Source organism: Papio anubis, chromosome 9 (assembly GCF_008728515.1).
Source record: "Papio anubis isolate 15944 chromosome 9, Panubis1.0, whole genome shotgun sequence".
NCBI classification, from domain to species: Eukaryota; Metazoa; Chordata; class Mammalia; order Primates; family Cercopithecidae; genus Papio; species Papio anubis.
The window spans coordinates 52,023,110-52,040,668 of record NC_044984.1 but is presented as its reverse complement, the minus strand read 5'-3'; the positions used below and the strand labels follow the sequence as shown (position 1 = coordinate 52,040,668).

Genomic DNA, 17,559 nt, shown 5'->3' with positions numbered 1-17,559 from the left:
ATTATAAATGTTCTTTCATTGACTTGCTGAAATAGCTCCCCAAGGTTCGTTATTGTCGCTCCCCGCCCAAGCTCCGGTACACCAAAACTACACATCCCACAATCCTTGGCGGCGTCCTTTGGCCATTACCTCATTCCCTGGCCTCGTTCTCCCCAGTCCCGGCCTCTCCAGGGGTGTGGCAGCGGGGCTGTTCTCGCGACTTTTGCTTTACCCTTCTGCTGTGCTACTGCTGTCGCGAGACTTCGTGCTCATCTGCCGCTCCCTTTGCCGCCGCCTTAGCCCGGGACCCGAACCCAGCCTCTCCCCTATCCGAACACCGGCCCCGGCTCCTCCGAGGCAACGGTCCCCCAGCCCCGTCTCGCCGCCGCCATGGCGGACCCTAAATACGCCGACCTTCCCGGCATTGTGAGTACAAGGCCGGCCCCGGCTTCCCAGGACCGCGCCCCCGACCTCCCAAGGACCCCCAACAGAAACCAGCCCGCGACCCCTCCCGCCTGCAGCCCATCTTCCGACCAAGGGCTCCCGCCGCTCGTTCTCCGACCGGCCGCAGCACCCCCCGAACTCTTCTGACCCGACTGGGCCGGGCCGCCGGACGGCTCACCAGGCCCCCTTTACGGCAGTCGCCGGTAGCTTGGCCCAGAAATCGACTCCGGGTACTGACCGCTTGTGCCCGGGTGTTTCCACCATCCGTGTCAGCGCCGCCCATGCCCCCCCAAATCTCTCCATAAGACCCCCACATCCCTACCCCAGACACACACACTAGACTACTTAGCGATTACCTTCATCCTGACAAGGAAAAGGTTACCATGGCAGAACCCTCTTGTGCCAGATGGGGAGCTCTATCCTTGGGGGAACCTGTGCCCTCCCCCACCTCCCACTCCCATGACAATCCTGGCGTGTACCTTTTGTGCTGCCCTGCCTGCTTCTCAAGGTGCGGGTTGGGACACAGGACCTTGAGTACTAAGGTCCTGAGTCACTCTCAATCCTTGTGCCAGGGTAGTGGTGTACAGGGCCTAATTGGAGGATAGCCCTCACCTTCTTCGGCAGTAGTGATTGCCAAGGACCTGCCCGCTTCTAGATTTAGGGTAACATCGTTGCTATCACTTACACTCACCGTTTACTGTCAGGTCCCAGTTGTCTCCGCTGTCATCCCTACCCCTTGAGACATGGGAATTGACATACTGTTGACTCACGGGGCAGGTGGAGGAGAAAGGACAGAACCCTGGCATCACACCCTGCCTTCTCCGTTAGCTTATTTAAATGGAGTGGGGTAAGGGGTGTTGCGATGCTGGATAGTGAGGTTGGGTGGTCACTGCTTCTACCTGCAGGCCAGGAATGAGCCAGATGTTTATGAAACCAGCGACCTGCCTGAGGATGATCAAGCGGAGTTTGATGCGGTAAGAATGTGTGCTGCCACAGATTCCTCCGAACTCTGACCTTTCTCCCCTAGACAGGTCCTTCCCTTTCTCTGGGGAACTACAGCAATAAGCGGGTATGCCAACCCCAGCCTGGGTGGTATATAGGTTGCAGGACTTGAAAAGACCTTGCTGGGCTTGCAGCCACCAATGAGCAACGGCAGGAGGGAGAGTCATGTCAGTGGAATTACAGCTAACAACATCTGTTTGCAAAGCCCTGATCCTTGGACCTTTTAAATAAAATTGAAATATCTCAAAACAGATTTGGGGCTAGTGACTTAGGCCCCTGGGTTCTAACCCATGGAGATGAATCATGAAGCCTGGGCACTTGTAATAAACTGCTACCGAGAACTAGACTTTGAAATATAGAGAAATACTTTTAAAATATGAATACCCAGTATCCACTGGGCAAGGAATTAAGAAAGTGATTCCAAGATTTTAGAGTAAAACAAATTTGAGGAAGAATTTCATATCAGCAGAGGTGAGATTGTGGTTGCATTTTTAGATCTGAGAACTCTGAGGATGGAGTAATTAGGTGCGGACACATTTTAACTATGAGGGGAAACACTTAGCATGGTTTATTGAATGTGTTCATTCTGTGGTTTTTTTTTTTTTTTTTTTTTTTTTTTGTGCAATGCAGAGGAAGAAATGTCACTGCCCCCAATGAGCCCCAGACTAATGGGGAATTAGGATACATATAGGAAACGTATAGAAGGAAAAAAAAACAACAACAAAATTGAGTGAATGGAAATCAACATAGTAAAAACTCTGTTTAAGTGCCAAGGGGTGTGTTTATAGGATGTGTTTTAGGTTCTATTATTTCTGAAGAGAGCTGCGCTGGGATCACATTGGTGATGTGAGTTCTCAGTAAAGGTGTGTCCAAGAGTCATTGCAATATGCAGGCTCAGTTTGCTTGTCTGTAAGTCCTGTGGCTATTGTCTGTGGGGCTTGTTAGTTCTGGGGAATGCTGACTGCTGGCTTACAATGTATGGCTTGGCGTACTCACTTATTTCTTACTTGACTCCCCCATGTGGAAGTGGTTCTTACATTGTGGGAAACACCTTCTCTGTCCCTTCTCCCAGTGGTGTGGTCCTTGTGGCTTCCATATTTGCTGGCATGCCAATCTATCCCCCAAGCTTGAGTATCTTGGAGATAATGCAGATGATGATGTTACTCAAGAACCTGGGTGTGCACCTGTCACTCCAAGAGGCATCTTATAGGAAGCTGCCTCTGTCCTCACAGAATAGGAGTGTATACAGTTGGTTCTCTGTGTTTATGGGTTCTAAACCCATGGATTCAACCAACCACGAATGGGAAATATTTTTTAAAAATAAAAAATAGGCCCGATGCAGTGGCTCATACCTATAATCCCAGCACTTTGGGAGGCTGAGGCAGGTGGATCATTTGAGGTCAGGAGTTCGAGACCACGTCTCTACTAAAAAATACAAAAATTAGCAAGGTATGGTGGCGAACACTTACAGTCCCAGCTACTAGGGAGGCTGAGGCAGGAGAATTGCTTGAACCCGGGAGGTGGAGGTTTCAGTGAGCCGAGATTGCGCCACTGCACCCCAGCCTGGGCAACAGCAAGACTCTGTCTCAAAAAAAAACCATTACAACAATAAAAAGAATACAATGAGATCACTTGGACACAGGAAAGGAAGCATCACACACTGGGTCCTATTGTGGGGAGGGGGGAAGGGGAAGGGAAAGCATTAGGAGATATACCTAATGTAAATGATGAGTTAATGGGTGCAGCACACCAACATGGCACATGTGTATATATATATATATATATATATATGTAACAAACCTGCATGTTGTGCACATGTACCCTAGAACTTAAAGTATTAAAAAAAAAAAGAATACAAAATTTAAAAACACAATATAACAACTATTTACATAGCATTTACATTGTACTAGGTATTTTAAGTAATCTAGAGATGATTTAAAGTATACAAGAGGATATGTGTAGGCTATATGCAGATACTATGCCAATTTATACAGAAGATGTGAACATATGCAGATTTTAGTATCAAGGGAGGTCCTGCAACCAGTCTCCCACAGTTGCCAAGGGACAGCTGTATGCTGAGAACTTTACTGCACTACCACAGTTCAGACTATTCAACTTAGGCTTAGGCTTCTGCCCTTCATGGTGAGATAATGAGTAGAACTCTTTCCTTTTGTCGCTGACTGTGATACAAACAAGTAGTTTCACAGTAATCCCCTTTCTAAACAAACAAAAAAATATATTGTCATTCCTGTTTGAAGATACTGGGATATCTCTTAATAAAAAGGAGATGACACCCATTCCAGGTGTGGAAGAACCTGATTGTGCAGCTCTGAGTGGCTGTTTCTCCCCCAGAGCCTGAACAGCCTATTTTAGTAGCATCTAGTGGGGTGGCTGATGAGGAGAGGACACCGTGAGTGTTCATTTCCTGTGGCATATTGCCCAGGGTGCCAGTATAGAAGTGCATATGAGCTGAATGGCAAATAGAAGAAGAGTCGAATTGTTTCTGTCACCTAAGGCTCAGCTAAGTGACTCTCTGTCACTAGGGAGGAATGGGGTGGGCAGACCTTCAGCCGCTTCAGGAGCCCTAAGAGCCAAGATGTTTCCTGATGTCAGCTAATGTCTCTGGCCCCAGCATGTCCCTATGGGGCTTGCAGCTTTCGGGAAGTCAGCTGAGTAATGGCTCTGCCGCTGCTTTTAATACTGACGTAAATATGCAATTTGAGGAGCAGTGAATTGTGTGCTTAGATAATCTAGAAATGTCATGTCCATGAGGCCTGGGATCTCACCAGCAGCCTGTCTGTTTCCTGCCTACCTGCCCAAGACCTAGTATGAGTGACAGTGCACATGACCTGTCTTGTGGCTGAACCATGAGATTTTCAGTCACCTTCTTTTTTTGTGTGTTTTTTTGAGACGGAGTCTTGCTCTGTCGCCAGGGTGGAATGCGGTGGTGTGATCTTGGCTCACTGCAAGCTCCACCTCCCGGGTTCACGCCATTCTCCTGCTTCAGCCTCCCGAGTAGCTGGGACTACAGATGCCCACCACCATGCCTGGCTAATTTTTTTGTATTTTTAGTAGAGATGGGGTTTCACCGTGTTAGCCAGGATGGTCTCGATCTGCTGACCTCGTGATCCGCCTGCATTGGCCTCCCAAAGTGCTGGGATTACAGGCGTAAGCCACCGTGTCCAGCCTCAGTCACTTTCTTAACCCCTGACAACAGCATTCTCTGCCTTAATCTTCAGATTATTTTCTTTTTTTTTTTTTTTTAGTAGAGACGGGGTTTCACCATGTTAGCCAGGATAGTCTCGATCTCCTGACCTTGTGATCCACCCGCCTCGGCCTCCCAAAGTGCTGGGATTACAGGCTTGAGCCACCGCGCCCGGCCATCAGATTATTTTCAACTTTAATTTTCTCAGTTTTTAAAGTAGGTCACAGGGAACAGAGGATTCAAGGCTAAGTAGTGAAAAATCTGCCTCCCACCCCTGCCTACCACCACTTAGTTCTCTTCCCTAGAGACAACCAATATGGACAGCCTCTTGTGGAACCTTTCAGGGGGTCTCCAGATTTCTTTCTATTTTTTGAGACAGAGTCTCACTCTTTCCCCCAGGCCAGAGGGCAGTGGCACAATCTTGGCTCACTGCAACCTTTGCCTCCCCAGTTCAAGCAGTTCTGCCTCAGCCTCCCGAGTAGCTGGAATTACAGGCATGCGCCACCACATCTGGCTAACTTTTTGTATTTTTAGTAGAGATGGGATTTCACCATGTTGGCCATGCTGGTCTCAAACTCCTGGCCTCAAGTGATCCAGCCATTTTGGCCTCCCAAAGTGCTGGGATTACAGGCGTAAGCTACCATGCCAGCCAGGTCTCCAGATTTCTGTCTGAAGGAATAGTCAAGTTGTGTCGACCCCACTGCTCCATAACTTTCTTCCTCAGATTCCTCCACTGTGGAAGAAATTGGGCTACTGAAGGAAAAATGTCCTTAGACATCCCTTAAAGATTTAAATTGCTAATTTAACTTAAACATAAACATTTTCCGATTCCCATAGTGGGGAGGATGGGGGAGGAAAGCATAAAAGATTTAAAGTTTGCTACAGATGATCCTGAAACCTGTCTTGTGGCTGAATTTTTTGAGATGGAATTTCACTCTTTTTGCCCAGGCTGGAGTGCAATGGTGTGATCTTGGCTCACTGCAACCTCCACCTCCCGAGTTCAAGAGATTCTCCTGCCTCAGCCTCCCGAGTAGCTGGAATTACAGGTGTCCATCACCACACCAGCTATTTTTTTGTGTTTTTAGTAGAGACAGGGTTTCACCATGTTGGCTGACTGGTCTGGAACCCCTGACCTCAGGTGATCCACCCACCTCGGCCTCCCAGAGTGCTGGAATTACAAGCGTGAGCCAACTGTGCCTGGCCAATCCTGATTTTTCTACTATCCCTTTAAAACAATTTTATCAGGAAGTAAAATCTTCTAGAACAGGAATGGACCAGGAAAGGGCGCAGGCTGTAGCCCTTTCCTCCTCAATCTGAGAAGATCTCTTTGCACTTCAGACACTGCCAGGTTAATTGGGGCAATAGGCTTGCTTGGAGATTTTTCTTAAAATGTTTGGAAAACTAATTCCCAAATAGAATTCCACCCACACACACCCCCACCCTAACCCCCGGGCCCACCTTGGGTCGGTAAGGCTTTCTGCTAATGGCTTTTGAACTGCTGCAATAAGGGAAGTAAATTAAGAAAAATCTCATTAGAAACAATTTAGCTTCTCTCTTTATGGCGTAACTACCCCCAGTAAAAGGGGAAAAAATGACCTAGCCATAGTTTGAGGTGGCCCTGGCAGAGGCTTCATTTCTCCAAAAGGTAGATATTACTGGACACTCCTGAGATGAGAAACAGTAGGTCTCTTCCTTACAGTTTAGAAGATCCTGGAGTATGCTTGATTGTGTTCATTGACTGTTGGCACACTTGAACTTACCTGAGTTTTTCCTAATGCTTCCCCCATCCTCCCTCCTCACCACCTTGCCTGGACACTAGTTTGCACAAGTAAGACCATTCAATGCTTCTTCTCTGCATGTTTTTTTCATCTGCCATCTCGCATGCAATGCTCTGCCACTGTGCTATTGTTGTAGCTAATCGTTTTAAATTCCAGTGAGTCCCTGGCTGGGTCACTGAGGGTCCTGATGGCCTTATGTTTAAAGATCATTAATCAAGGGTTAGAAACAGCTATGATCCATGAATCATTGTCTCTTCCCCTTGTGAGGTCTGCAGAGTAAAACTGTCCAATGGAGGATGGGATAGAAGCATGGAGGCTATAAATGCTTTTGAACATGAGGCATTTAGGGGCTGGAGTTTGAAGACAGTTGCCTTTCTCCTCCTCAGACTAAGATCAAATGAAGATATTTTTTATGGAACGACTTTTAGCTATGCTAGACAAGGATAGAGAACAAAAGGGATGACATCCACAGTCCTCAGTTCTTGGCTGTATGTGGATTATCTCTGGGAAAAACTCATTTTAATATTCCCCTATGCTAGGTCTTCAGAGAAATGTAAATGGGATCAGAAGGAGGTTTATATGCAATTGTAAGATAATAACTTGGATTATTTGTGCTTTTGTGAGTCTTTCTGTTTCTGCACCCCTCCTTTCGCAATGGATGGATGGATGGTCAGCAATATATTGATCCATCCCGGACAGTTTTACTCTACAGCTCTGTCCATCTTCCTTGTCATCATGATTTTGAAGTACCCTGGCTGCAGTGTTGGTGTATAGCCTGAATAGGCTCAGAGAATAGCAGTGGCCACTTTCCCTGTCTGATTTAGAACCTCAGATCTTGCCCTCTGAGGCATAGCCACTTAGCCAAACAGCCCTGGGGGGTCTGGGAGTCTGTTAGTGAAAGAGACTGGGAGTCACATACTAGGTAAGCTGGCACCCGGGGTCAGGGCACTTGAAATCTTCCAATCAAGGTGACTAGTACTACTGCAGGTTATGCAGGAATCATGCCTAAAATCTCATCATCCTTCAACCCACCCATAGGACAGACCTGGAGGTGGTATATACTATCTGCAAACTAATATACCACTTTTCCTTTTCTTTGATTTTCTGTCCTCCCTATTCTGCCCAGTCCACTTGGTTTGAACTTGAGCTTATGGCCCATTGTCTTCTCTTTCTCCTTGAGTTTCTCCCAAGCTGGTTTTAGCTTGGTGGGACAAATCAGAGAAAGGTATAGTGTGTGTACTTCTCCTTTGTGTTTGCATGTGTGCAGCTATGGGTGCTTATGCCCTCTCTATGCAGAGACATCCCAGCCTCGACCACAGGACAGGACCTGGAGCCACCTCTACCCTGAACTGAAAGAGTAATCTTTTTTTTTTTGAGACAGAGTCTCACTCTGTTGCCCAGGCTGGAGTGCAGTGGCATGATCTCGGCTCACTACAACCTCCGCCTCCTGAGTTCAACTGCAACCTCCACCTCCCGGGTTCACATGATTCTCCTGTCTTAGCCTCTCGAGTAGCTGGGATTATAGGCGCCCACCACCACGCCTGGCTAATTTTGTATTTTTAGTAGAGATGGGGTTTCACCGCGGTGGCCAGGCTGGTCTCAAACTCCTGACCTCAAGTGATCCACCCGCCTCGCCCTCCCAAAGTGCTGGGATTACAGACATGAAACACTGTGCCTGGCGGAAAGAGGAATCTTGGCTGGGACCCTAGCATCATCTAGGGAACAGAGAGGTTATGGGTCAGAGGTATCTGGATGAAATACTGGTGAAAGGAAGCACTTGTTTTTAATCCCACCATGTTTTTTCACATGCACACACCATCCTCAACCTTCCACACTTCCATCTGCCCATCAGCAGAGCTCCTAGAAAGGCAGGGCATACCACTGGATATCCCCTCCTGGCAGTTCTAAACCAGCCTTGCCTCGAAGTGGGAGCCTTATCTATGTTGCCCAAACTCAAATAAGGCCTCTTGGAAATACTCTCACCCTTCCCCCTTGTCTACCCTCCAACCCCTGTGAATCTTATGAACAGAGGGTTGAAGAAACATGTTCTGCACATGCGCTGGTAGCTGTGAATCTTAGTGTCCCCTGGACCCATCATGGCAGAATTGCTCTGGATCCCTCGGAGCTGCGGGGTGAGTTATCAACCACTCAAGGTGGAGGCAAACGTGCCAGGCTGCGTGAGGGACCAGGAGCAGCCCTGCCTCTTCCCTTGCAGGAGGAAATGAGAATGGATCTATACTTAGGTACTTCATCATTCCTTAAACTCACCATCTGTACCTGACATATTTTGTTCTGTCTCACCTAAAGTCTTATCAGACTTCCTACCTGATCGCTCTCATTGCGACTGATTCTGCCATCCAAATGTCTGATTTTTCACAGCTAGAGAAACCAAGAGATAGGAAGACAAGGGCCATGAACTAAGAAGGGGAACTCCTCTCCTGAGAATCATTGACCCTCTATCAGCTACAAGTCCTAAGAATCTCTTTAACTTCTGCTTCATCTTCTGCCATTTCTAATAGCTTCCCCGCCACCTCAGCCTTCTCTCCCCAGTTTCCTATTCCATGCCACTGGCTTGTAACATCTAACTCCTAGTTTTCAGATGATCCTAAACTGCTGCTGTTAATGGCAACGCTTCATGACATCCTCACCACCAGAGGGAAAAGGGTCTCATGCTGTTCTTTCTCTTGGGGTATATGGTGACCCCAGCTGAAATTTCTTGGCCCCTAAATTTCACTAGGCTCCCCTGGGGCCCTGTGGTGCAGTGTGTTTGAAGACTGTCATGTAGTGCATGTGACAATTTGCTAATAACAATTTTGTCTTTTTTTTCCCTCCCTCATCCCCATTCCCCCACTCCCTTTCCTTTTAACTCTTTTGATTTTCTCACCTCTGGGGAAACCACAAGGAGCTGGTAAGAAGCCTGACCTTTCATCTGCTTTTTAACGGGGTGTGCTATGATGAGCAGTTGTTTCTCTGTCCTTTAGATTCTACTAAATCTTTCGTTCCTCTATTCAGTCCCACACACAGCCTTTTCCTATCTCACAAGTCACTGTAATTATACTGCCCCCAATTCATGCCCCAGATCTTCAAGATACTGCTGGAGTAGGTGCTACTGGAGGACTAGAGTGTGCCCCCAGGCCACAGCCTTGGAGAGGCTCCAGAGGATGCCAGCGCCAGGTAGCCCAACTGGCCCAGGACACTCTCCCACAGCAGGAATGAAAATGCTGTCTGTCCCTGTGACTGTCCAGAACCTCTGAGACTCACCGTCTGTGTGTTGACCCTCTTTACTCCCTGCTTTCACTACTTAGGAACATAAATAAGAAAGTAGGCTCCCATCTGCATAGTGCCCGCCCATAATAAGGGCTTAACAAATGGTAGCTATGATTTTTTTCCTGGGTCTGTAGGTTATGCCTCCCATTCCTCTTTTTTAAGAGGATTAAACAAAAGAGGATGGGTGGGATTGGCCTGGATTGGGGCTTTCACAGGGAGAAGTGGCATGTTCCTGAGTATGAACTTCAGAGAAGATGGTTGTTTATCCTTAGCCTGAGCTCTTCTCAGTTGATAAGAGGCCAGAGACCACACAGCTATTAGATGGGTGGGTGTTCTGGCCGTAACATTTCAGAACAGGTTAAAGAGATAATCATTTGGCACTCAAATGTCTCTTCCCCTGGGCACTGGCATATGGGACATTGAGTCCTTTTTTTTCCCTTGATCTATAGCTTGTGCCCCTTTGCCCAGTAATTCCCTGAGGAAGAGGTAAAGATCAAAGTTGATAATTTGTCCTTTCCCCCTTCTTCCCTTATTTTTAAAGCTGCCACCCACACAGATTCCTGCTCTGACTAATAGAGCAGAAATGAAGGAAGGAGCTTCCTTCTATCTGCTTTTCTTTCTCAATGATGTCCCACCATGTCCCCCTCACACCCTCTCCCCACATACCTACACAGAGGCAGAGGTTCTCAGTCCTGGCTGTGGGTTAGAATCACCTGGACATCTGGCCCTACCCCAGATTAGAATCTCTAGAAGTGGGCCCAGGCCTTTCTTTTTTTTTTTTCTTTTCTCTCTCTCTTTTCCTTTTTTTTTTTTTTTTTTTTTGAGACAGGGTCTCACTCTGTTGCCCAGGCTGGAGTGCAGTGGCATGATCTCTGCCTACTGCAACCTCCACCTGCCAGGCTCAAGTGACCCTTCCACCTCAGCCTCCTGAGTAGCTGGGTCCACAGGCATGTGCCACAATACCCAGCTATTTTATATTTTTTATAGAGATGGGATTTCCCTCTGTTGCCCTGGTCTTGAACTCCTGAGATCCACCCGCCTTGGCCGAACTTTGGGAAGCCAAGGCGGGTGGATCACTTGGACCCGAATTCCAAATGATCCACCCGCCTCGGCCTCCCAAAGTGCTGGGACTACAGACAGGCTTGAGCCGCCATTGCCTGGCTGTCTCTTAAAAAAAAAAAAAAAATTTCTAAGTGATTCTAACATGCAGCCTGGGGTGAGAACCATTGTTCTAGGTGAAAGAAGGAAGGTTCATTTTGCCTTCCTCCTGTAGATGGTGGAAATGTCATCCCCAACAGAAAAGGACTCCTGGGTCTCCCTTCTACTTCCATCAGTACTCTGTTGGGAGCTGTCAGGCTTCTGACAATTGAAAAAGGGACATGCAGTCAGGAGTGCTTGGTGCAGTCTTGCTGTTGTCACTGGAATCTGAACAGCATGTAGATACCTAGTAAGGAGGGAACCTCTCTGCTTCAGTTTCTAGGGTGAAGTCTCTTTTACCACCTACTGTGTCCCCTGTTTTTGGAAGAACTTCAGTGCCAAAAGCACGGCAGAGGAGTCAGGGAAAAAAATCAGGTGCTGCAGCATCTCTGAAGAGATGCTGGGCTGTCTCCATTTCAGAGCTTACATGTGGCTCTTGCCCATGGATACTCTTGGCAAGCAGATATTGCCTATGTTAGTTGCTTCTGAGATGTCCCATAAAGATAATCCAGTAAGCCCTTGCCCCTTCTCCCTATCCCTGAATTTGCTGGCCTCATGGCAGCCTGGAAATCAGGCTTCTGGTCAGGCCCTCTGTTGGCCTTCTTTTTGTACTAAGAGCTTGTGTCTTACTTTCAGCAGGTTTAAAGTCCTAACATTCACACTCAGGGTTAGTGGCTTGATTATCTGCCTTCCCTCCTCTTTCCTTCTAGCAAGGATAGGAGGTTAGCATTAAAATTAACTTGCTCAGCGGGCAAGGAGATTTACTTTTGGGAGGGGGAGGTTAAAAGAGGTCAGGTTAGTTTCTTGCCTTGAGTGCATGGTGTGTGCCAGACAACTGGGAGGGGTAGGGTGGGGGGATGGGAAGGCTTATGTACAGAGAGGGTGGGGAGGTTATTCTCCCTCTGTTCCCAGTTGAATGAGGGTGTTAATATTTATACAACTGAGGCTCCAAATTTACCAGGAAGCTTCAGTTTCCTAGGTTGAGCCTGGGTATGCACCTTGGAATAGAGCCACCCTTCTTTCCCCTTGGACAAGTAGGGCCCAGTCACCTAATGGTTTGGGGATTTTGTGGGATAGAGTAAGTTCTAGAGTAGGAATGAGTCTGTCTGTGTCCTAAACTCCCTGTTCTTGCAGGAGGAGCTGACAAGCACAAGTGTGGAACACATCATTGTCAATCCTAATGCTGCCTATGACAAGTTCAAGGACAAGAGAGTGGGGACAAAGGGACTTGGTGAGACTGGACTGGAAGTTGGGTGGGGGGAAGACTGGAGGGTAAGCATGAGAAGTGGTTTCCTGTCCTAAGGTCTTAGTGACTTGTGCTCGGGGGAAGGGGTCCCTCATGGAGATCTTTTATGGAAGCCCGGACAGTCACCTAAGACCACGACTGCCTTGGGCCTAGATCAGGTCTTCAGTTCCATCTTCTTTTCTTGGCAGATTTCTCAGATCGTATTGGAAAAACCAAGAGGACAGGATATGAATCTGGAGAATATGAGATGGTTTGTTGTGTGTGTATGTTGATGGGAATGGTGTAGTGACCCTATCTAGCAGACATGTAGTAGGGAGATCAAGGGATACAGGTGGGATTCTGTTTCTCCTCTGTTCCTGAGGAAGCAGCAGGATGCAGCCAGGGAACCTCTGCCCCACTGCTGTTTGTTCTGGAGAGCCTCCAGCCCTCTGGCTATCCTCAGTTCTCTGGTACTAGGGTATTGTGGATTCTCAATTGGATATGATACCTTTATGACTTAGGCCCAGGGTGTGGATGAATTCTTGAGGCTCCCTATAATGAGATGTATAACATTACCCTCTGTGCTTGCTCTCTAGCTTGGAGAGGGTCTGGGAGTGAAGGAGACACCCCAGCAAAAGTACCAGCGCCTACTGCATGAGGTCCAAGAGCTGACAACTGAAGTTGAAAAAATCAAGGTAACTACAAACTCTCTTCTCCCCTCTCTGTTGTGACTTACACAGTAGAGGAAGACCTCAAGCAAGAAGAGAAAGATTCCCTGCCTGGCCGGGCACGGTGGTCACGCCTGTAATCCTGCCACTTTGGGAGGCCAAGGCGGGCAGATCACCTGAGGTCAGGAGTTCAAGACCAGCCAGGCCAACATGATGAAACCCCATCTGTACTAAAAAATACAAAAAATTAGCCAGGCGTGGCGGCACATGCCTGTAGTCCCAGCTACTCGGGAGGCTAAGGCAGGAGAATTGCTTGAACTCAGGAGGCAGAGGTTTCAGTGAGCTGAGATCATGCCACTGCACTCCCAACCTGGGCGACAGAGCAATACTCCATCTCGAAAAACAAAAGAAAGATAGAAAGATTCCTTAAGCTCATTGATAAAGGGGCTAAGGTTTCCAGAGTTTAGAAATATGCATCCATCTGTATGCAGTGCAACATACAGGTGGTCAGTCTGTCACGCTAAAAACCATCCCAGTGACCTCCAGCTACAACTACCTGTAAAGGGCTTGACCTGTTTTTTTGCTTTTTGATTCATTCTTCCTATCCCCCGATTCTACCTTTTTTCACACTAGACGACAGTGAAGGAGTCAGCCACAGAGGAGAAGCTGACCCCTGTGGTGCTGGCTAAACAGCTGGCAGCCCTGAAGCAGCAGCTGGTTGCTTCCCACCTGGAGAAGCTGCTGGGACCAGATGCTGCAATCAACCTTACCGACCCTGATGGCGCCCTGGCTAAGTGGGTACCCTACTTTGTTGAAAAATCATTGCTGATTGGGGTTGTGGATGGACTCAGCCAGCTACTGACAGGGGTGCTAAGTGGCAGAGAAGTGGCCTAGATGTTTCTTAATGCTGATTATGAGCCAAAAGTGAGGGAGAGTGACTGACCCTCCTCCTTCCAGTCATGATATTATTACTCGGTCTCCTAACTAGGCGCCTACTGCTGCAGCTGGAAGCAACGAAGAACAGCAAAGGTGGCTCAGGGGGAAAAACCATTGGGATCCCCCCAGATAGCAGCCTTGTCACTTATGAACTACACTCTCGGCCTGAGCAGGACAAGTTCTCTCAAGCTGCCAAAGTAAGTGTGGATACAGCGTTGGTTGGGAAGCCAAGGGGAGACGTGGCCCTAGAGATTTTCCTGTCTCTCTCCAAGGAGAGAGTGCTGGGAAGGCTTCTGATTCCTCTGATTCCTCTTGATTCCTCTTCTGATTCCTCATTCTGTATGTTTCTTTCTTTTCTTTCTTTTTTTTTTTTTTTTTTTTTTCCCGAGACAGTCTTGCTCTGTTGCCCAGACTGGTGTGCAGTGGTGCTATCTCAGCTCACTGCAAGCTCCGCCTCCCGGGTTCACACCATTCTCCTGCCTCAGCCTCCCGAGTAGCTGGGACTACAGGCGCCCATCACCACGCTGGGTTAATTTTTTGTATTTTTAGTGGAGATGGGGTTTCACCGTGTTAGCCAGGATGGTCTCCATCTCCTGACCTTGTGATCCGCCCACCTCGGCCTCCCAAAGTGGTGGGATTACAGGCGTGAGCCGCTTTACCTGGCCTTATTCTCTATGTTTCCCTTGCCCATCTACCTTCGGTTAAGATTTTAAGATTGTGGCTAGGTATGTGTTCCAGGGAAAGGAGTTCCTTGGGGTGGCAAGTGGCATGCAGAGTAGAACAGGATCGTATTCCTCCCACTGCAGCAGCAGGGAAGCAGACGGCAAATCTCACCTCCTTCCTCCCACTAGGTCGCAGAACTTGAAAAGCGCCTGACAGAGCTGGAGGCAGCTGTACGTTGTGATCAGGATGCTCAGGTCAGGTGTTCTCCTGTACATAATCTGAGCCTTAGATCCTGCAACTCTAGGCCTTAAGGTCTACGACATTCCACATAAGCCTGGGAGGAGTCATCAAAGGGCTTCAGTTACAGGGATCAGCTAGTGGGTTCCCAGCTAGAACCAGGAAAGATGGGAGAAGATGATAATCATGGAGATACAAGGACCACTGACTTTTTCCCTCCCTTTCCCACCAGAATCCCCTTTCTGCAGGTCTACAGGGAGCCTGTCTCATGGTGAGTTTGGAAGAAACTGGAGTGTTTGGATTACAGAGGGGATAATTGGGATTGGGTTTGCTTTGAGGATTATTTTTGAGTTTGTAGCTATGTATTAATTTAGTGGAATATGGGAGGCCTCTTCCTAGTCTGATCCTTTCCTCTTCATGATGCTTGTCCCAACTCTCATCCCCAGGAGACTGTAGAGCTGTTGCAAGCAAAGGTGAGCGCCCTGGACCTTGCAGTTTTGGATCAAGTAGAGGCTCGGCTACAGGTATTAAATGGAGGGAAAATTAAATTATGGATAGCTTGGGACTTTGGAAGCCCTGGATGCCCTATCAACCTTAAAATCTGTGTTTTCAGAGTGTTCTGGGAAAGGTGAACGAGATTGCCAAGCATAAAGCCTCTGTGGAAGATGCAGATACACAAAGCAAGGTCAGGAAGACACCTTTCCCATCTCCTTTCCACTCCCTCAGGTTCTCCGAGTGGCAGTGTCAAAGCATGAGAACACACTGACTCCTCAGGTCCCCATCTTCATATGCTCTTATCAGCTGGCAATGTCAGGGCAGTGCTTCCCTCTGCCCACTTGATCCTTTTCCCCACTATGGTGAAGTAGCAGCCTGTGCTTACTGACCTGGCTGCCTCAGTCATCCCCTGTGGGCCCTATTGTGTCCCTTCAGGTGCACCAGCTATATGAAACTATACAGCGCTGGAGCCCCATTGCCTCCACCCTCCCTGAGCTGGTGCAGAGACTTGTCACCATCAAGCAGCTGCACGAGCAAGGTGGGAGGCCAGCTGCGAGGAGTGCTAAGAGAAGTTGAAAAATGGGCAACTTTTGGTCCCCTCCTTCGTCTTGGATTCTAGTCTCAACCATACTTTTCTCACTTTTGTAGCCATGCAGTTTGGTCAGCTCCTGACACACTTGGATACCACCCAGCAGATGATTGCTAATTCCCTGAAGGACAATACCACCCTCTTGACCCAGGTGTGTGCCCCTTCGTTGATCTGCCTCCTTTTTCTAGCATGTACAAACTAGGTTCTCTAGTGTTATAGGGTTCTGCTGTAGCCTATTTTGTAGCATGGTGTTGTGGCAGGGGGTTGGTCTGGAGTCTCCATCCTGTTTTCAATGTGAAGGCCCTTCGACAACTTATTTAACCTATGAACCTCCATCTTTCCATTTGGGAAATTATACCTCTCTCAGAGTTATGTAGATGAGGTGAAATAATATAGGCAAATTGTTAGGGGCTAGTGAACATGTTTTCTTATAAAACCCCACTCTTTCCCTCTGTCGTCTCAGCTTTACTCTCCCTGATAAGCACAGTACACTGGAAGGAATCTGGGCTTTGAAGTTAGAAGTCAGGCCTTAATCTAGTTCTGTTGCTTCCTTTCTGACCCTGGACAATGAGCCTCACCTAGTTCCTTCATTCTTTTAGTAATGCCTGGCACACAGCAAGTCCACAATTTCTTTTTATTATTTTATTTTTTATTTTTAAGATAAGAGTTTCGCTCTGTTGCCCAGGCTGGAGTGCAGTGGCGCGATTTCAGCTCACTGCAGCCTCCACCTCCCAGGCTCAAGCGATTCTCCTGACTCAGCCTATTGAGTAGCTGGGATTACAGGCACACGCCACCACACCTAATTTTTGTTTTTTTTAAGTAGAGATGGGGTTTCACCATGTTGTCCAGGGTGGTCTCAAACTCCTGACCTCAAGTGATCCACCCACCTCGGCCTCCCAAAGTGCTGGGATTACAGGTGTGAGCCACTGCACCTGGCCACAAGTCCACAGTTTCTGTTGGAGGCACTATTCTCAGTGCTGGAAGGAGCATTAAAGTCGAGAGACCAGCATCAATCACAGGATCACTGAGATAAATGAAAAAATATATAAGGACTTAGAATAACATCCTCTTCCTCCAGAGCAGTTTTCTAACATTTTGAACTAGTGAAACGCTCATTTCAACAAAATCTTATTTAGCTCTCATTGCATAAAACAGATTTTTAAAAACTGTTCTGGTTGAAGTCAGGATGGGAATTCTCAAGAGTCCTGCCTGCTTGGCACACCTAGAGCTTGGTCTGTGGTACTCTTAAGGGTAGCTTGAAAATTGGTGCTATAAACATCCCCCTCTGTGGCCCACAAACTGCTTCCATTTCTTGTCTTCTCTCAGAGAATTCCTTCAGGTCCTCATCCAGTTAAGCATCTGGACCTGACAAAGAGTAAAACCTCTCTACCACTTTGTAGGTGCAGACAACCATGCGTGAAAACCTGGCCACAGTTGAGGGGAACTTTGCCAGCATTGATGAACGGATGAAGAAGCTCGGAAAGTGAGCACATTTGGGAGCTGGAGAACAGGGGTAATCCCTACCCCTGTGAACTGTTAACAGCTTACATAGGGTTTCCCCTTTACTATAACTCTAGCATCCCCATCCCATTTGACACTGGGGGCAAGGGTTCTTCTTGCATGTGGGGTTTACACCCCTCCCCTGATGAATAGAGTGGTAGCTAGGGGTTGGTTATTAGAAGGTGGTCTCCCCTCAGGCCTGGGGGATAAGGACGTGGGCCCAGCCACATGCCAGCTCATGTCCAATATTGCTTTGCCTGGTGTGGGGAAGGATTGGGTCTTGTCCTCCAACACAGCTTCTGTGGCTGACTCTAATACTGTACAACTGTTTCTGACCATTAAATGCTGTTGTACTCTGTGTGGCCTCTGCTGTG

At 47.9% G+C, this 17,559-nt stretch overlaps 1 protein-coding gene across 4 annotated transcripts; it reads left to right on the top strand.

Annotated features, from left to right (window-relative positions):
- The first annotated feature begins 100 nt into the window (after nucleotides 1–100).
- DCTN2 (dynactin subunit 2) lies at nucleotides 101–17,543 on the top strand. Of its 4 annotated transcripts, XM_003906655.3 has the most exons (16): nucleotides 101–405; nucleotides 1,329–1,397; nucleotides 6,450–6,458; nucleotides 9,311–9,316; nucleotides 12,007–12,103; nucleotides 12,307–12,368; nucleotides 12,694–12,792; nucleotides 13,399–13,559; nucleotides 13,754–13,898; nucleotides 14,553–14,618; nucleotides 14,834–14,872; nucleotides 15,048–15,125; nucleotides 15,215–15,286; nucleotides 15,532–15,634; nucleotides 15,745–15,836; nucleotides 17,086–17,543. In XM_003906655.3, the coding sequence occupies exons 1-16, from the start codon at nucleotides 370–372 to the stop codon at nucleotides 17,170–17,172; spliced, it is 1,221 nt and encodes a 406-aa protein (XP_003906704.1). In that variant the 5' UTR covers nucleotides 101–369; the 3' UTR covers nucleotides 17,173–17,543. The 4 variants fall into 4 exon arrangements, with proteins under 4 accessions (XP_003906704.1, XP_021778986.1, XP_003906703.1 ...); XM_021923294.2 differs by lacking the exons at nucleotides 6,450–6,458; nucleotides 9,311–9,316 and adding an exon at nucleotides 9,488–9,582; XM_003906654.3 differs by lacking the exon at nucleotides 6,450–6,458.
- Nucleotides 17,544–17,559: the final 16 nt, after the last annotated feature.